Raw genomic sequence first — 20,313 nt, 5'->3', positions numbered from 1 at the left:
GCAAGCACTCTACCACTAAACCACATTCCCAGCTTGGCTTTCTACTGTAACTTCCAGTTCAAATCTCTCAGAGATGGTCTGGCCCAGCAAATCACCATATTCCCTGCTGGTAGATTTCTTGTCAATTTAGAACTAGATAATTTGTACACTGACTGTCCTGAGACAGTTGGCTTCCCAACCTGGTCCAACTAGCTGTGTCTAGGATTTAGTTCTCATCCTATAAACCATGGTTGGTTATCATGAAGGAAGCATCTACAGGTAGTGTCTTAGCAGAATGTTTCAATTAGTATAATCTCACAGTGCTTATTCTAGGATGATTCCCAAATATAGCACTATGAATACCTAAATCTATATCTATATTGTGTCTATCAGAGTTGGTTTAGAGGTCATTATGGTTTGGATATGAAATGCCCACTAAAAGGCTCATGTGTTGAAGCCTTGGTCCCCAGCTGGTAGATACAATCATAGAGAAGGGATTTGATCAGGGGAACACCGACTTCATCCATGGATTTATCCATTAATAGACTCATAATTTAATAGTTAGTGGGATCTAAGAAATGAGACCTGGTTAGAGGGAGTTCCTAGGGTATACCCTGGAAAGATAGACCTCATCCTTGGTCCTTTCTCTGCTTCCTTGTCACCATGAGGCTAGCAGTTTTGTTCCTCGGTGTCCTTCTGCTATGATACTCTGCTTCTGCATAGCGTAGAAACAACAGTAACAGCCTACTGTGGACAAAACCTCTGAAGCTATGAGCCAAAATAATCCCTTTCTCCTTTAGATTGTTTCTTTTAGGAATATGTCACAGCAAAGAAAAGCCTGATAGCACAGAAGCTGTGTGGGGCAGTTCTTATGAGCAATGGGTCAATTGGGTTCAATATGAAAAGATGTGATCATTCAATAAAAGAAAACAAAGGGTGTGTGTGTGTGTGTGTGTGTGTGTGTGTGTGTGTGCGTGCGTGTTATTCGAATGAGCATTTCCATTAGTTTACTTACTGTGTATTCATCTTTGAAAACGTGTAGCTCTCTGTATAGACATTTCTGCCTCAGGAAAAGTCAATCTGGGTGATAAGCACCAGCCACCTGGAGACAGATGCAAACATACCTAGTAATGCATACAGTGCAACTTCTTAGGGACTGATGGACTAAACTGTCCATCAGCAGGAGGCTACCAGCATCCTGAAGCAGGAGGAAGGGCTAAGCTAAACAAAGGTGGCCCACAGCCAACCAGAATGTACCTTAGGCTTTTTTCGAAACCAATTAATATGTCAAATGTCAGCTAAGAAATGCTGTAGGCATCAGTGACTAGCACAACATGCTTGGCTGACTATCTTAATAAATTTCACAGGATTTTATAGGATTTGAGACGTGTGCCAGGTCACCTGATAGCAAGAACATTAGAGTCATTTCAAGCTGTATCCCTAAGAGATTTATATGAGGGCATGCATGTCTATCTATCTTGAGGTTAAACTGTAAATAATCCTTCTTGCTCTTCCGATGTTATTAGGGTAGATGAATGTCATCTATGACACTAGTATTATCTGAATATTACAAAATGTAAAAATCAGCTCTACTCAAGTGGTAGGGCTCTGGCCTTCAGCAAACCCCAGGACAGTGCTCAGGCCCTGAGTTCAAGCCCCAGAACTGGAAAAAAAATAAAAAAGAGTAGTTCTGGGGGCTGGGAGTTTGATCTAGTGGTAGAGTGCTTGCCTAAGCATGCATGAGGACCTGGTTTTCAATTCCTCAGTACCATATACGTAGAAAAGCCAGAAATGGTGCTGTGACTCGAGTGGTAGACCTCTAGCCTTGAGGAAAGTCCAAGAACAGTGCTCAGCTCCTAAGCTCCAGCCCAGGACTGGAAAAAAAATAGTGCTTCAGAGTGCTGGTGGCTCACTCCTGTAATCCTCGCTACTCAGGAGGCTGAGATCTGAGGCTCAAGGTTGGAAGCAAGCTCATCAGGAAAGTCCATGAGATTCTTATCTCCAATTAACCACCAAAAAATCTAAAGTGGCGCTGTGGATCAACTGGTAGAGCATAACCTTGAGCTTAAGAGCTCAGGGACAGTGACCAGGCTTTAGAGTTCAAGCTTTACGACCAACAATAACAAAAAGTGATATGTAAATGATATATATATATATATATATATATATGTGGTACTTCATCCAGTACATGGCATTATGGAAGGTCTTACCTTACAGAGAAGTTCAACTGATATACGTACTGTCACGTGTTTCTTAATGATGAGAAATGTTCTAAGAAATGAGCTGCTACTTACACGTTGGCTCACACCTGTAATCCTAGCTACTCAGGAGGCTGAGATCTGAGGATCAAGGTTCAAAGCCAGCCCTGGGACAAAAGAACCTGGGACTCTTATCTCTAATTAACCTCTAGAAAACTGAAAGTGGGGCCTGGCTCTAGGGTAGAGCGGTAGCCTTGAGCTGAAGAGCTCAGGGACAATGCCCAGGCCCACGGGTAGGGTGGGAACCTTGAGCTGAAGGGCTCAGGGATAGCGCCCAGGCTGAGTTCATGACCCACAAAAAAAAAGAAAGAAAAGAAAAGAAATGCATTGCTAGTGAGCAAATGTAGTCATTATAGCCAGTGTACATTATGTAAAAAAAATGAATTACATAACTCAAATGAAGGAATTGTAATAAGAAAATTTACAGAATATATAGAAGCCACTCTTTGCCAGTTGGAATCTTGGAGTCTCTTTAAAAATTTTTTTTGACAGTCCAAGGGCTTGAACTCAGGGCCTGAGCATTATCCTTGGGCTTTCTCAAGGCTAGAGCTCTACCACTTGAGTCACAGCACCACTTCCAGCTTTTTCTATGTGGTACCAAGGAATTGAACCCAGGTCTTTATGCATGCTAGGCAAGCACTCTACCACTAGGTCAAACTCCCAGCCCCTCTTAGAGTCTTTATTAAAATGCCAGTGATTGCAGGGGTAGATTGTGTCTCAGAGGCCAGCAGCTAGAAAACACACTCACTACAGTCACATAACAGTTCAGAGATTCAGTCAGGAAATAGGCAAAAGATGACAGAAACAACAGATACAATACCAATAAGCAAATTCAGCCCTGATGGAGAGCTGACTTGGAATGCTGTGCTGATGGGAGAACAGTAAGAAGACGGCACAGGACCTGAACATGAAGACACGTGGCAATGGTGGCTAAGCCTAAGTAAGGAAACTGAGTCACAGCCATGCCAACACCTACCCAGGTGCTGGGGGCTGGGGGCTTCTCAGCCATCCAGGCACCTCCTGCTGGCGGAGGGAATTCTAATAATGAGAAAAGGCTATTCATTAAATACAAATGTCTTCACTAAAGGTGAGCTTCAAAGGCTTGAAAACCTTACAAATGGAGATTTGGGGTCTGGTTCTCCTCCCGGTGGGTGGATGGGTGGGGAAAGGTAATGCTTTCCTCTCCCAGGTGGTGAATGGTGCCTGCATCCCTGGAGACAGGGATGGACACTTGGCTGGTAGGTTACTAGACCTGTCAGTCCAGAACCTGAGACTGGGAGCTTCCTGTGACCCTGCCCTCTGCCTGAGTCTGTTTATGCCTGAACCTGCTTAGGCGTGGGGATGCCTTTGCCACCTGTCTCCATATTAGGAACTGGGCACTGTCGCTGAGCTGCTTTTGCTTAAGGCTAGCACCTTACCACATGAACCACAGTATCACTTTTGGCTCTTTCTGTGGCACTGAGGAATTGAACCCAGGGCTTCATGCATGCTAGGCAAGCACTTTCCCAGCCCCAGAGTTCATTTTAGAAGTGTAGGATCCCTAGATCCTATCCCAGATTAGCTTGCCACTGCTACTTTGCCATCTGGGAAAGGGTTTTTAGTCCCTTGAGGAAATAAGGTGCATCTCAGTAATGGGGGAACATCACTTACAGTGAAAGGTAAAGCTTCCATATTGAAAATGTTCAACATTGTGTAGTAGGTACCCTAATTTCCTTACATATCATTGCTCCTAAGCTACTTATATTACTGAGTTTGAACAGGCCCATAAAAAGACCTAAAATTAATGTTAGAGGTTCCTTACCCTAGTAGCTCATTGGTGTTTTTTTAGATTATTAATTCAGAATTCATGTGTTCTGAATTTCGAATTACCTTTTAAACTATCATCTTCTATAAAACAAACAAACAAAACCAATTCATGGCTGGGTATGGTGGCTTATGCCTTGCAGTCTTGCTAACTGGGAGAGAGAGAGACTGGGAGAATGAGGCTAGCCAAATTTTAGGAAGACACTTTCTTAACCAATAAGTCCAAGATCCTATCTGAAAAAATAGCTAAAACAAAAAGCCAAGCTGGGAACTTGGCTTCAGTGGCAGAGCTCCTCCTGCCTAACAAGTATGAAGCCAACTTGAAACCTAAATAATGTTTTTGAAAACACAAACAAAACAACAACAAAGAAAAATAGCAAACTACAAAACCAAAACAAAGCATCAAAGTCTTTTTTCATGAAATTTTTTTTTACCAAAGATGAAAGAATAGAATGAAAATGAAAGAAAATACAATAGACAATCAGAATAGGATAGGACAGAATAGAATAGATCAGAATAGAATCAATTAGACTACAATGCTCCTTTACCTACAAGGTTTTAGGAAACTCAATGAATGCCTAAAACCAGAAATAAGTTAGCATATTTATGAACTATGTGTTTTTTCCCCCTACACATTCATATAACAATTTAACACCTTTTCTACTGGGACTAATCATTTACCATAGTCTCAGAGTGTCAGTGTGTGTGTGTGTGTGTGTGTGTGTGTGTGTATGTGTGTGTGTGTGTGTGTGTGTGTGTGTGTGTGTGTGTGTGTGTGTGTGTGTGCTGGTCCTGGGGCTTAAACTAAAGGCTTGGGATCTGTCCTTGATCCTTTTTGCTCAAGGCTAGCAGTCTTTCACTTACATCACAGCCCTGGCTTTTGGTGGTGCATTGGAAATAACATCAATTTTCCTGCTCAAGCTGGCTTCAAACTGTGATCCTCAGACCTCAGCTTCCAGACTAGATAGAATTACAGGTGTGAGCTACCAGTGCTGGCCTGTGCCCATAACTTTTGGATTTGAGAGGCAGCTATTGCAAACCTAGCATGAATTTTCTTTTCCATGTTCACGGTTTTACTCACTGACAGAGTTTTTGTCCCTACGGTTTATCTTAAGCAACCTGAGCATACTTTTTTTTCCCCCCCTCAAAAAAAAATTGCAACCTTTTACTTAATGGAAGTATTTTGTGATTTCTATGGCATATTGGAATTGCTGACATCCCCCTTCTTGTTCTTTGACGTCACTGTTAAGTAACGTAAGTATTTCTTGAGTACAACATGGAGTATCATGACAGCTAATCTGATAACTGAGAATGCTAAGTGAATAATATATGTAGTGTACACAGTGTTTCTGGGTTGAATGGAGAATGATGGTCTGAGGTTGTATTACACATCTGATGCACAATCAGGTGTATGATTTAAAACTGATAAACTGTTTCTGAAATTAATTCAGTACTTTCAGACCATGGCTCATTGTGGGTAAAAACTGTAGTCAGGGTAATCTACTATATAATGAACCTCTGTGGACCTATTATTACACAGCTTCAACAATGATCAGTAATTAACCTGTGTCCTAAGCCTTCTTTCCCCCCCACTTTGTTTTGCTTAAGTAGTGTAAAGCAAATACCAGCCATCATATCATTTTATTGGATACAGAAAAGAGGTACAGCTTCTTCTTTTCTGGGAAGCCACCAAATGGATGACACTGGTACAGCAGGAGAGCCTGGAGGCCCCAAAGTGGGGGGTGGAGGGTGGGTGGGGTGGTGGGGGTGGGGGTTGGGGGTGGTAGGCTTGGGAAGCCATGGTGCGGCCTCCAGGGTGGAGGTCACAGTCTTGATAGAGGTAGAGGCCGGGGTCCAAGCTGCAGGGCTTGTGGAGGCAAGACTGAAGACAAGGATTGGATTCCTGCCACCGAACTGGGCTGCCTGGTTCAGGACATGAGAAATCCAGTCTTTGGAACGGATCTATCTTTTCTCCCTGCCCATCAAGGAGTCTGCGATCATCGACTTCTTCCTGGGGCGTCCCTCAAGGAAGAGGTGTTGAAGATCACACCCGTGCAGAAGCAGACCCCTGCTGGCCAGCGCTCCAGGCTCAAGGCATTTGTGGCCACTGGCGACTACAGTGGCCATGTGGGCCTGGTGTGAAGTGCTCCAAGGAGGTTACCACTGACATCGAGGGGCCACGTCTTGGCCAAACTCTCCACTGTCCCTGTGCGGAGAGGCTACTGGGGGGACAAGATTGGCAAGCCTCACATTGTCCCGTGCAAGGTAACAGGCCGCTGTGGCGCTGTGCTGGTGTGTCTCCTCCCTGTCTCTGGAAACACTGGGGTCATTTCAGCTCCTGCCCCCAAGCTGTGGATGATGGCTAGTATCGATGACTGAAACACCTCAGCGAGGGGCTGTACTGCCACCTTGAGCAACTTTATCAAGGCCAACTTTGATGCCATCTCTTAAGACCTACAGTTACCTGACCCCTGACCTCTGGAAAGAGACGTACTCACCAAATCTCCTAACCAGGAATTCACTGACCATCTTGTGAAAACCCACACCAGAGTCTCTGTGCAGAGGACCCAAGCTCTAGCTGTGGCCACAGCAAAAGGTTTTATACAAGAATAATAAAGTGAATCAAGCCTATTTTTTTTAAAGTGAGGTACACAGTACATGTATTTGATCAAAAACCTTTTAAAAACATTACTCTGCTATGATACTCAATAAAATCAATAGTATTTCCTTAGTATGATCAAATCATCCTTTGCATCCTTTGTTCAGATTTGTACTTTGTCTTAAAATATATTTTTAAGCCAGTCACTGGTAGCTCATGCCCTTAATATTAGGTACTGAGGATTACAGTTTGATTATTTCCTCCTCCTCCTCCTCCTCCTCCTCCTCCTCCTTCTCCTCCTTCTTCCTCTTCTTCTTCGTGCCAGTCCTGGCACTTGAAATGAGGGCCTGAGCACTGCCTTGGGCTTTTTCAAGGCCAGCACTCTGCCACTTGAGCCACAGCATCACTTCCGGCTTTTTCTATGTATGTAGTACCAAGGAATCGAACCCAGGTCTTCATGCATGCTAGGCAAGCACTCTTTTTTTTTTTCCAGTCCTGGGGCTTGAACTCAGGGCTTGAGCACTGCCCTTGGGCTTTTTCAAGGCTAGAGCTCTGCCATTTGAGCCACAACATCATTTCCAGCTTTTCTTTCTATGTATGTGTGTCTTTGTGCATGCTAGGCAAGAATTCTATTACTAGGCCAAACTCCTTGCCTAGGGAGTTTTTATTTCTTTTTATTGTCGGGGTAATGTATAGAGGGGTTACAGTTACATTCGCCAGGTAGTAGGTACAATACTTCTCACACATTGATACCTCTTCTCATGTTTTGTCCCCATTTTCCTCTTCCCACCCCCTCCCAATCATCTTGTTTTTCCCCCTTCCCTTTCTAGGCAATCACTTTTACCTGGGGCCAAACTCCTGGCCCCAGGATAGCAGTTTAAAACCAGCCTGGCAGGAAAGTCCTTGAGACTCTTTTTTGTTTGTTTGTTGGTCGTGGGCTTGAACTTGTGGCCTGGGTGCTGTCCCTGAGTGCTTTTGCTCAAGGTTAGCACTCTACCACTTTGAACCACAGCGCCACTTTCAGTTTTCTGGTGGCTAATTGGAGACAAAAGTCTCATTGCAGGCCTGTGGCTCATACCTGTAATCATAGCTTTTTAGGAGGCTGAGATCTGAGGATCTCAGTTTGACGCTAGCCAAGGCAGAAAAGCCTATGAGACTTTTTATCTCCAATTAAACACTAGAGGGGTTGGGAATTTGGCCGAGTGGTAGAGTGCTTGCCTAGCACGCATGAGGATCCTGGTTCAGTTCCTCCATACCACATACATAGAAAAAGCCAGAAGTAGTGCTGTGGTCAGGTGGTAGAGCTTTAGCCTTGAGAAAGCCCCAAGGACAGTGCTCAGGCCATGAATTCAAGGCCCAGGGCTGGAAAAAAGAAAAGAATTTAGAGAACCAATCATAGAAGCCCAAGGATTTAAATAGGATGTCCAAAGAGGAGAAAGTAGGGAAATGGAGAAGAAATAATCAACAAAACACTTCTGAGTTGAAGAGCTAAGAGGTGAAGGTATGGCTTAGTTGGTAGAGCACTAGCCAATGAGCAAAAGCATCAGGTACTGAATTTTAGCTCTGATCTTAGACCAGGCAAAAAAAAAAAAAAAAAAGAAGAAAGAAAGAACCCATGTAGCCATGTAGTGGAATGGACTAATAATCCCACATCCAATCAAATCAAGTATAACTTCAAAACACTGAGGAGAAAAAGAAAATCCTCAGTCTTCTATAGATTATGCAAATTGATGTGGAAGTTTAACACAACAAAATAGGTAAGTAATAGAATTCATTGGAATCCTCAACAGTTCTTTTTTCCCCTCTCAACAGTTCCTGAAGTTTAGAGGTCACTAGAACAAAACCTTCAAAAGCTGAAGGAAAGTGATTCCCAGCCCAGAATTTTATACCCAGACAGCCAGAGCAGAAGCAGAGCTCATACTTGTGATTTACAGACATGAATATAGCTACTAAATTGTCCAGCTTAAAAACAAAGCTGATTCTCGGTACCACATACATAGCAAAAAGCCGGAAGTCGTGCTGAGGTTCAAGTGGTAAAGTGCTAGCCTAGAGAAAGTCCAAGGACTTTCAAGCCCTGAGCCCAAGCCCAGGACTGGCAAAAAACAAAACAAAACAAAACAAAAAACAAAAACCAAAGCTAATTGTATTTGGAAGATGAGTGGGGGTGAGATAGGGGACAGCTTCTCTAACTGTACCAGTGTAAAAGCTGGATGATAATATACAAACAAGAGAATAAGCCTGTGTTTAAAGAAAGATTTAGTGGCATGATTATTTTGAGGAGTATACTGACAGATATGAGAGGAGAAAGGGCAGTAAGATTTTAAGAGGCAATATGAAAACTAATGAAAAAAGGGTCACAGTGTAAAGGCACATTAACCTCCTGTTTCCCCTTGAATCTCCTTTGGTGATAAGAGAACTGGTCAAGCCTTCTGGAAGTGGAGACCCTGCAGTGTGAACACTATAAGCAATAGGCATCTTTTCTAAATATAGACTTTAGACATAGGAGAAAAATATTGGAAGAACATGCAAAGTATCTTTTAAAAATGGAAAGTAAGGGAGTTTGGCTTAGTGGTAAAGTGCTTGCCTAGCATGCACAAAAACCTGGGTTCCATTTCTCGGTACCACATACATAGAAAACGCCAGAAGTGGTGCTGTGGCTCAAGTGGTGGAGCTCTAGCCTTGAGAAAGCCCAAGGACAGTGCTCAGGCCCTAAGTTCAAGCCCCAGGACTGACAAAAAGAAAAAGAAAAGGAAGGACATCAGGACAATAGCAGGTAATCTCAACTACATAGGGATTAGAAATGGCTTCCAGGCCAGGAGTTTGGCCTAGTGGTTAAAGTGCTTGCCTAGCATGCACCAAGACCAGGATTCAATTCCTCGGTGCAACTCACAGAGAAAAATCCGGAAATGGTGCTGTGGCTCAAGTGGTAGAGCACTAACCTTGAGAAAGCCCAAGGACCGTGCCCAGGCCTTGAGTTCAAGCCCTAACACTGGCAAAATAAATAAAATAAAAATGCTCCCATTTTTTTGGGAACCACTAGAGTATAATATTTGTGTAAGGAGACGGCCTGGAAGGAAGAAACATGGGGAGAGAAAGGTGCAATTATGAATAGTCTCAGAGGCCCGGTAACTTAATCTGCTTTCTAAGGGCAAAGGACGCAGGGATGGCGTTTGGGCGGGAAATGGAGTGCAGTCCCGGGAAGGAAGGTCGAGGCCTAGAGGAGCTGGGAGGCGACGCGGGCTTACAGCCTGAGTGTTCCCCACACTCCCGGTGTGGAGAAGCTGCGTGACGCGTGCTCGCTGCAGGCCGGGGCCCACGCCGCTTCAGCGTCCTCCCTCCCACATGGCAGCAGGGCGGTGGATGGCCCGGGAGCCCCAGCTCCACCCGCCCGGAGGCCGTGCGGGCCGCCACCTCGACCCAGCCTGGCCCTCTGATTGGGCCGGGCCCCTGGAGGGCGGGAACTTGGTGCCTGCCCTCCCCCACCCCCACCCAGTCGCGAGGACCCCCGGGGCAGTGGGCGGGCGCGCCGCTGGGTGGCTGAGCACTGTGGGAGGTGACGCTCTGCCTGACCGTCCAGGGACCTGACCTGGCCGCACTCCCTGTTCTTCTCCACGAGGAGAGAGGTCGCGTCGTCCTCGTCGTCGTGGGGCTCTCGCCTGAGGCCACAAATAGAGGAGACATGAAGGCGGCCGCCAGCGTCGCCGAGCCCGGGGACTCGGTGTCCTGTGCAGTGGCTACCGCAGAGCTGGGCAACGGGGCGGACGCACAGTGAGTACGACCCGTCGTCGCGGCTGAAGGCACCTGAGGGGCCGGGCGTGGGGCGGGGGATGGGGCTTGAGGGAGACGGGCTGAGGGCAGCGCAGGGCTGGGGGCACCAGGCGTGGGGGAATAGGACGTGGCGGGGTGGGGGGGCGCAGGGCTGAGGACATCTGAGAGGCCGGGCACGGGGGACGAAGAGTGGGGGGGGGCAAGACGGAATGGCCCGGATGGCGGCATCGGCACGGTCGGGATTGGGGGGATCGGGAGGGGGTGATCGGGCCCGGGCCCGGGGGTGGGGGGTGAAAGGACCACGGGGCAGCTGCCCACGAGTCACGGGCGTGGGGCGTCCCCGTCCTCCCCCGCCGCGCGGGGACCCGGGGTTCCAGGGATTCCAAGCTGGTGCCTTGTCGGCGGCGGCCCTCACACCGCGTGCGAGACGAGACACGCCCCCCCCGCCCCACGCCGCTTCCGACGCCCCCCCTTCCCGCCTCCCACCCGGCGGCGGCACGTGACAGCTCTCGAACGTCGGGACCCCGTGGGCGCTCGGACTCGGCCAGCGCCGCGTTCGCTCGGGTGGGGCGTGAGTGGAAAGGATTCTCATCCTGGCCTGGAGCGTGAGGCGCCCGAGGCCGCGGCGGCCGAGGCCGCGGCGGCTCCCCCTCCTCCCCTTCTCCCCGGTCCTGTGGGACCCGCGGGCGGCGAGGTGCGTAGCGGCGTGGGGGGCGCCTCGGGCCTTGTGGGCCTCGCGTCTCACCCGGTGGCAGGCGACAGGCCCACCGGAAGGCTGGCCGCTGGTCCCCGCCCGCAGACACCCCGGGCGGGATGCGGGAGCGACGTCGGCCTGGGAGGAGAACTGGCGCCCGCGGCCGGCTCCTCCATTCCCTCTCCGTCGGGACCTCGAATCCACCTCGACCCAGCCAGACTGCCTGCCGCGGGGGTGGGGACCGGGCTGCGGGGCTGCCGTTTCCTAGACGCATCCTGGGGCGCGGGGGGCGCGGGAGGGGGCTGGCTTTCGGGCGGGACAACCGGGTGTGTGGACCGTGCCAGGCTGGAAGTGCGGGATTTTTCGGGGATCGCGGAGCGCCGGGGTCTCCTTTCCTTGTGGGTGCCGGACTGTACTGCTGACCGTCGCGGGGCCGGGGCGGCGGGCTGGGGTCGGCTGCATCGCCGGCGGCGGGGTGCTCCCCTTCTCTGGGGGGCCCTGCATTCCTGCCTGCGGGAGCTGTGTGCACCTCTTATCCAGCCAAGCCATGGGCTAAACAGGCTTCTTTTGTTTTCCGTTGGGGGCGTTTTGGGGGTGTCACCAGGCGTCGTTAATTCCTAGGGAGATATTTTAGGGAGGTGCAATACTTAAAAAAAAAATAAGTATTTTTAAAGAGAGAAGAAAGAAGGGGCCGTGAGATCTCCAATTGCCTCTACCTGTCCCAGCCCTGTTGCAGTGGTCCCAGATCAGTGTTCAGGTGGGAAGGTAGAGCCTTCCCCCGATCCCCCCCCCCCCCCCCCCGCCCAATCTGCGTTCCCAGTGCAAAGCCATTTTTCTCCTGCTGTCTAGAATTGTGCAGAGCCTTTCTCCTGTCAAGTAACGTTTTGAGGCCAGGCTGTTTACTGGATGGCATAGGCTTTTGTTGAACATCCTGTTTGGTGCTTTCTTAAGAGTGTTTTGTTTTGTGTTGTGCTGGTCCTGAGTCTTGAACTCTGGGCCTGGTTACTGTCTGTGAGCTTTTTCTTGCTCTAGTCTAGTTAATTGGAGAAAAGAATCTCACAGACTCCTGATAAGGGCTGGCTTGCAACCACAATCCTCAGATCTGAGCCTCCTGAGTAGTTAGGGTTACAGATGTGAGCTCCTGGTGCCTTGCTTGAAAAGTACTGTGGCGAAAAGAACTTTGTTCCAACTGTTTTCCAATCCTGTAAGATTGCAGAATGAGTTCTTGGACCTTACCTTTGCTGCCTCTGTCTGGCATTCTGTACAGAGCTAAAGGTGGAATGGATGTATGTGTATTCAGAGTCAGACTTTAGTGCCATAGGCATAGGGATTTATCTTTTTTGGACAAGACCCATGAAAGTTTACTGAGCTATGAACATGTATGAGTGTAAAACTGTATTAAGAACTTCACTACTTTCAATTTTTTTGGCTTTTTTTTTTTAAATGAAAAGCTAGTTATGGACCAGGAGTGTGGCCCAGTGGTAGTGATTGCCTGGCATGCACAAAGCTCTGGATTTGATTCCTTGGTACCCCATACACAGAAAAAGCCAGAAGTAGTGCTGTCGCTCAAATGAAGAGCACTAGCTTTAAGCAATAGTGCTCAAGACAGTGCCCAAGCCCTGAGTTCAAGCCCCCAGGACTGCCCCCCAAAGAAAACACTAGTCATAATTTATTAGCTTGATTTTTACGATTGGTTCTGGCTCTCTGTCCACAAAGAACTGGCCTTCTTCATGGGGTGGTATTTGTGTGCTGGGGAAGTAGGGGCATCATAGATAGTTCTTTATTTTTCATTTATTTATTTATTTTGAAGGCACAGTATCCAGGACTATCATAGAGTACATTTCTAGTTTCCAAATGGGATTATTTAGGTCTTGGTTCTGAATTTCACCTCTATAGAGTGACAAGAGCCCGACCATAATTTATAGGTGAAGAAGTTGAGGCTAAGAGAAAAACAATACTTTTTAGTCATTATCTTTTAGGTGATCTGGGTGTAGACATTTGCTTTCTTGGCTTTCATGGTGAACAGGATTTTCCCTTTATTCGTATTCTTAGACTGCCATTGGCTGGTTGGTTCTATTTTCCTGTAGTTGCTGCCAAAGACCTATTTGGTATATACCCTCTGACCTTATCTTTGCTTCTCAGGTGGGAAGATTCTTTTAGCAGCTCAAATATAGCCTATGCCATGTTTGGAGAAAGTAAAGTGGTCCTGAAGACATTTAAGAATGGAAGTCATGTGGGCTTTCTGGCCATTGTTTTTATTGACTTTGAGAAATGATCCCTCCTCTGCCTTTCCAGATGGGAAAGTGGAGCTGACTGACAAGTCAGAATTTTGCTCTAGAATAACTGGGGGTTCTTGATTTTGTAACAAGTTTCCTTGGAGCTCTGAATGAGATTCTCAAGGCCAGAAGCACTCTCCTTATATTTTTTTTTATAAACAAGAAGAATGAAACACTCTCTTTGGTAAAAATGATACTTTTAAAAACAGAATTGATAGTAGGAGTATTGGTGGAGAGAATGGTTGAATTTAAACTTTAAAAACAAAACCTACTGGGGCCGGGAGTTTGGCCTAGTGGTAGAGTGCTTGCCTAGCATGCATGAAGACCCGGGTTCGATTCCTCAGTACCACATACTAGCAAAAAGCCGGAAGTGGTGCTAAGGCTCAAGTGGTAGAGTGCTAGCCTTGAGAAAGTCCAAGGACAGTGCTCAAGCCCTGAGCCCAAGCCCAGGACTGGCAAAAACAAAACAAAACAAAACAAAAAACAAAAAACTGAACCAGGTATACAGGTATCTCTGGATTCAAAAAATGTTACAGTGCTAAAAGGAAGAGCAGTTTTTTTGTTTCAGTGTGTGTGTGTGTGTATGAAGCTGTTTATTCTCCCTCACTAGACGATTTTCTTTTCTTCTTTTTCTTTTTTCTTTCTTTCTCTTTTCTTTTCCTTTCTTTCTTTCTATCTTTCTTTCTTTTTTTTTTGCCAGTCCTGGGGCTTGAACTCAGGGCCTGAGCACTGTCGTTGGGCTTTCTCAAGGCTAGAGCTCTACCATCTGAGCCATAGCACCACTTCCAGCCTTTTCTATATATGTGGTATCGAATCTAACCCGGATCTTCCTGCATGCTAGGCAAGCACTCTACCACTAAGTCAAACTCCCAGCCCCTAGATAATTTTCATGGTTTCAAATTGTATAAGTAACTATTATTTTATTTTGTTGAAAATCTGGAAGAGTGAATATTCTTTACCTGTGATGCTGGAGCTATTGAATCAAGTTTTAGTGTTCACACTGCGTTATTGTAAATACTTAACTAAGATCTAGACTTAGTGAGTGGGTGGGACTCTGTCTTTTGAAGTCAAGCCAAGTCTAGGTTTAGTTCTATCTGTCTGAAGTTTGATATTTTGGTTGGGATGTTTTGATTTTTAAGCACTGGGTCTTCCTGGAAATGGGGGAAAAGTATTTGGAAAGCGGATGGGATTGCTAGCCCTAAAATATTGATGCTAGTTTGGAGAAAACAAGATCAGTAGTGCATGTATACACACAGAAAATTATAGCACGCACCCACAGAATTACAGCAGGGCAGTGTTCACATAGAAGCTTTTTTTTTTCTTTTGTGCCAGTCCTCGGCCTTGTACTTATCTTGAGCACTGTTTCTGAGCTTTGTTGCTCAAGGTTAGTGCTCTACCGCTTGAGCCACATCTCCACTTCCAGCTTTTTTGGTGGTTATCTGGAGATATGTGTCTCACAAACCATACCTGTGTTCACAATCTCCCAAAGATATGGAGTGCACAAGGAATGACTAGGAAAAGCAGAGTCTGGACTTCAAAATTAAATCCAAACCACTGAAAAATAGAATCAAAAGGCTAACCAAAACCTGGGCACTCTGCTCTACCTCAAAATAAATAAGGAAGTTAGGTACACATCTAAACCTTGTGTTAAATACAGAATGTCCAGGAACTAACTACCCTATTTCCTCCAACAGAGCTTCAGCTTCCCTAGGAACAACTAGAAGCTATAGATGATTTTGGATTTAGAAGAAAGCACAAGGGTCCTGGAACATAGCCTAGTAGTAGAGTGCTTATCTAGCATGCACAAAGCCCTGACTTCAATTACCCAGTACCACATACACAGAAAAAGCCAGATGTGGTGCTGTGGCTCAAGTGGTAAAGCGCTAGCCTCAAGAAAGCTCAAGGACAGTAATCAGGCCCTGAGTTCAAGCCTGGCAAAAAAAAAAAAGGGGGGGAGGGAGGGAGGAATGGAGGAAGGGAGGAAGGAAGGAAACCACATAAGCACAAAGCACTCCATTACAGCCTTAATTAAACAAAGGTACTTTCTTGGAAAAATCTCCTTACCTTTTTAAACCTGTTTCCTGATCTGTAAAACTGGGGAAATTGTACCTTCCTCGCATTGAATGTTTTTGTCCATATTCAATAAAAATGTATATAAAGGGTTTAATACATAGAAGTGTTGTCACAAAGTAAGTGCTTAGTATATTTTTTCCTCTTGCCACACAGGTGTCTTGGATTACTCTCATTCCTATAGCAGCCTGTGGCACACAGACTTGTATACAAATGTACCAGACAATGGAAATTGATCCAGTTTTCCAATTAGTGACACTGGCACATGTACATGTAGGTGTACATGTGTGCTTGTGTGCATGCATGCACGTGCCAGTTCATTCAAAGAGAGCTTAATTTGAATAACTGCCCAGGACTGGTAAAAAATAATTAAAAACTGTTGTTATTTGGCAAAATAAAGAGTTGGAAAATTTATTTTAGGTTTTCTTCTATTTATTTGTGTATGCAAATGTTTTTGTTCCAACATTCTAGATGCTGCTGATCTCCAGGATTATTCTTTGCTTTTAACAATTTTGATTATCCAGAACTATAATTATACATGGAGATATATGTCTTTGTCTATTGACCAAAAAATTCCAAACAAGTTCTTATTACTTTATAGACATAGTCCTACTCCCACCCCCCATGTAGTGAACTGCTTTAGTTGTTTCCGGTTGTACCTAGTTGGCTTTTATTTAGTTTGTGTCTTTATCCAAGGGAAGAGCTGATAGTTTCAGGAAATGAACAGAAATCCAATATTACCAGTGACTCATCTTGTCCAAATTACTCCTTCCCACAGGCAACCTTTCTTCTTTACCTATTTCTTTGGCTCCATCGTCTGTCTACTAACAAAATAGCCAGACAATTATTTGTTCAATAAGGCTGAGCTCTTAGTTGCAGAAATAATAATTATTCCTATGTTAGGAGTGCAGACTGCTGGGAAAGCATTTAAGTGTCTTAGCACACAGCTACTGAAACCTAGCATAGTGTCTAAAATGTGAATGTTGTGTATAATTTATGTCAGAAGAATTACCATAAAGTCATCCAAGTCCTTACAAAGGTATTAGGAACAGTATGACTGTGGCTAGAGAATCTGAAAGCCCCTTGAAAGAGCTGGTGTCTGTGTGAATATTGTGCTTGGGGCAAATGGAATGGTAGTATGTGAGTTCCTTGATTTTTTTTTTAAACTTGAATACAGCAGGTTAATTAAGGGACTGACATGCCCATGATGGCCTGGAGGCTGGGTTGGAGCTGGCTGAGACTGGGCTAGTAGAACAATGAAAAGCTGCTAATGAAGGCTGGAGAGGAAGATGCCTGTGGAAGATATGTGAACCAACTTTGGGACAGACATTTTGGGTCCTGCATTCCTCCAGTGGGAGGCAAAACTGAGGGTGACCCAAGGATCAGTTGATTTCTCATTTTGGGTTTGTTGAGTACACAATCTGGATACTTGGGCTTGGTATATAGTTGCTCTTAGCTCCAGTAGTTGTTACCATACAAACTAAATGGTACATAGCATTCATTTGAGTTATGAACAATATGGCCATCTGGAATGAATGTGGCACCAAAAATTCTGAAGATTTGTTAGGTTCTATAGGAAGGGAAGGGAGAACATGACCAGGTACTCCAGAATATGATTGACACTCCTAATATAGACTCTTATTTAATGTCAAGTTGTAGAAAGAGTGAATTTTTGCATGCCTGCCTTCCCTCCTTGCTTCCTTCCTTCCTTGGTAAAAGAGAGAAGTTTTTCAGTTTCTCAGTAACTAGGGAAAGAGGAGGAGGGTTGGATCTCAGGAACAATGGAACATAGAATTATAGGGCTGTTGAGAGGCCCCTTTTTGTGACTTCGCACTCTATCAGTGGAGGTTTCTTACTCTTTGTTGCAGAATGACTTCTCAAGGTAGAAAATAAGGCTACACCCCACTGGTGCCTTCTATCCTAGTTTTCAAGCGTAAGAACCATTCTCAAAGTTACAGTTTAAAAATTCTTAGAGGATGGCTTTGCTCAGGCAAATCTGGTACACAAAGATGGCATAAGGCCCTGAAGTTTGCTTTTACACATCTTGACTTTCCTCTGAAGAAGACAGGTGTGTGTGTGTGTGTGTGTGTGTGTGTGTGTGTGTGTGTGTGTGTGTACACACGTGTGTGCGCGTGCATGCGTGCGTGCATGCATGCATGTGTATGTGCATGCATGCATGTGTATGTGCGAATATGTACTGAGGCTTGAACTCAATGCCTGGACACTGCTCCTAATTTTTTTTTTCCATTAAGGTTGGCAGTCTATTACTTGAGTCACAGCTACACTTCCAGCTTTTTGGTGATGGTTAATTGGAGATAAGAATTCCATATTTTTTGGGGGGGGTCAGTCGTGGGGCTTGAACTCTGGGTCTGGGCACTGTCCTTAAGCAGTTTAACTCAAGGCTAGTGCTCTACCACTTGAGCCACAGCACCACTTCCCATTTTCTGGGGATGAGTCTCATGGATTTTCATGCCTGGGCTGGGCTTTGAACTGTGATCCTCTGATCTCAACTTACTGAATAGCTAAGATTACAGGCATGAGCTACTGGTACCCGGATCTCTTCCACAGACTTTTCGATGACTTTTTTTTTTTTGCCAGTCCTGGGGCTTAAACTCAGGCCTGAGTACTGTCCTTGGGCTTTCTCAAGGTTAGAGATCTACCACTTAAGCTTTTTCTATGTATGTGGTACTGAGGAATGGAACCCAGGTCTGTGTATACTAGGTCAGCACTGCCAGTAGGCCAAACTCCCAGCCCTTCACAGACTTTTCTTTCTTTCTTTCTTTCTTTCTTTCTTTCTTTCTTTCTTCCTTCCTTCCTTCCTTCCTTCCTTCCTTCCTTCCTTCCTTCCTTTCTTTGTTTCTTCCTTCTTTCTTTCTTTCTTTCTTTCTTTCTTTCTTTCTTTCTTTCTTTCTTTTTCTCCTTCCTTCCTTCCTTCCTTCCTTCCTTCCTTCCTTCCTTCCTTCCTTCCTTCCTTCCTTCCTTCCTTCCTTCCTTCCTTCCTTCCTTCCTTCCTTTCCTTCCTTTCTTTTTTTTTGTTGTTCCTGGGGCTTGAAACTCTTGGTTTGGGCTTTGTTCCTGAACTCTTCAGCTGGAGGCTACTGCCCTGGCCCATGAGTCACAGAGCCACTTCCGGTTTTCTAGTGGTTAATTGGATTTAAGAGTTTCATGGTCTTTAGTGTCTGGGCTGGCTTTGAACTGCAACCCTCAGATCTCAGCCTCCTGAGTAGCTATGATTATAGGTGTGAACCACTGTGCCTGGCTTCAGATGTTTTTCACCTTATTTACACAAAGGGAGGTATAATGTGCACAGTAGTCTACACGGGCCTTTTCAAATATATTTTGGATATTATTCCAGCTAAAGAGCAGCGTGTTCATTGTTTTTCATTTTGTCGATCATGGGGCTTGAATTCTGGGCCTGGGTGTTGTCACTAAATTCTTCAGTTCAAGGCTAGTGCTCTGCCATTTGAGCTTCAGCACCACTTCTGGTTTTCTGTGGTTAATTGGAAATAAGTCTCACAGACTTATGTGCCCAGGCTGGCTTTGAACTGTGATCCAAAGATCTCAGCCTCTTGAGAAGTTAGGATTATAGGCATGAGACACTGGAGCAAGTCCTGGGGCTTGAACTCAGGGCCTGAGCACTGTCCTTGGGCTTTCTCAAGGCTAGAGCTCGACCACTTGAGCCACAGCACCACTTCTGGCTTTTTCTATGTATGTGGTCCCCAGGAAGAGAACTTAGATCTTCGTGCATGCTAGGCAAGCACTCTACTATTAGGCCAAACTCCTGGCCCTTGTGTTCATTCTTTTAAAATATTTTTATTTTATTCTGTTTTGAGGGGCCTATGCTATCACTTTGTCAGATACTGGCAATTTGCTTCTTAGAATGTGTGAAGACAATCTAAAATGACATTTCTCAGTACTTTAGATTTTCCCCAGAGTTTTCTTTTTTTTCTTCCCCCAGTCCTGGGGCATGAACTCAGGACCTGGGAACTTCCTTGGACACATTTTGCTCAAGACCAGCATTCTGCCACATGAGCCACAGCACCATTTGCTGCTTTTTCTGAGGATATGGTGCTGAAGAATTGAACCAGGGCTTTATGCATGGTAGGCAAGCACTCTCTCACTAGGCCAGGTTCCCGGCCTAGGATTACAGGTGTGAGCCACCATGCCCGGCTCCCTGTTTTTTGTTTTTCCCCATTATTTATTTATTTATTAAATAATTTTTATTGTGATTAATAGAACGGTTACATTATATTCACCAGATAGGAGGTGCATAACTTCACAAACATTGATACTCTTTCTCATGACATGGTCCCGCACTAGCCTTGAAAAAAACCCAAGGACAGTGCCCAGGCCCTAAGTTCAAGCCCCAGGACTAGCAAAAAATAAATAAAAGCACAGAGACTTAATTGTACTACCTTTCTATCTATTATGATTTCACTTTTATTACAGTTCTGTCTGGATCATTCTATCTACCTGGCAGCCATTAGGCACATATAAAAATTTTTATTTTTATTTAAATGAACTAAAATATAATTAAAGCTTCAGTTCCTCAAGTACTCTAGCCATATCTCAAAAGCTCCATAGCTTGCTGGGGCTAGTGACTACTACATTTAAAAATGAAGAGCTCGGTATCTCCATCACTGCAGCAAGTTGTATTAAAAGAATATAGTTCTGAATACAACAACATCTAAAGCAGGTACAGCAAAAGGAATATTATTTTTCTGCTCAATGTGAAATTTAGCTTTCAGTCCCTTATGTGTAAGAATGACAGATGTATGAAACCTGTTTCCCAGATGACTGATGTACAGGATCTAAACCTCAGGGCTAGGTATTTCTATGCTCCATGCACTGCTCTATTGACATCAG

At 45.3% G+C, this 20,313-nt stretch overlaps 1 protein-coding gene and 1 pseudogene across 1 annotated transcript in view; both read left to right on the top strand.

Annotated features, from left to right (window-relative positions):
• The first annotated feature begins 3,433 nt into the window (after positions 1-3,433).
• Positions 3,434-6,653, top strand: LOC150050076 (small ribosomal subunit protein uS5 pseudogene; annotated as a pseudogene).
• A 3,637-nt stretch (positions 6,654-10,290) lies between these two features.
• Trank1 (tetratricopeptide repeat and ankyrin repeat containing 1) overlaps positions 10,291-20,313 on the top strand; it is a 107,498-nt gene continuing 97,475 nt past the window's right edge. The window contains exon 1 of the mRNA XM_090351879.1: positions 10,291-10,407. Coding sequence (XP_090208005.1) covers positions 10,319-10,407 — 89 coding nt within the window. The 5' untranslated portion in view covers positions 10,291-10,318. The remainder of the gene's footprint in view (positions 10,408-20,313) is intronic.

The sequence above is a fragment of the Megascapheus bottae genome, chromosome 18 (genome assembly GCF_031878675.1).
Source record: "Megascapheus bottae isolate mThoBot1 chromosome 18, mThoBot2.hap1, whole genome shotgun sequence".
NCBI lineage: Eukaryota > Metazoa > Chordata > Mammalia > Rodentia > Geomyidae > Megascapheus > Megascapheus bottae.
The sequence above is the reverse complement of the archived record's forward strand: the minus strand, read 5'-3'. Positions and strand labels throughout refer to the sequence as shown.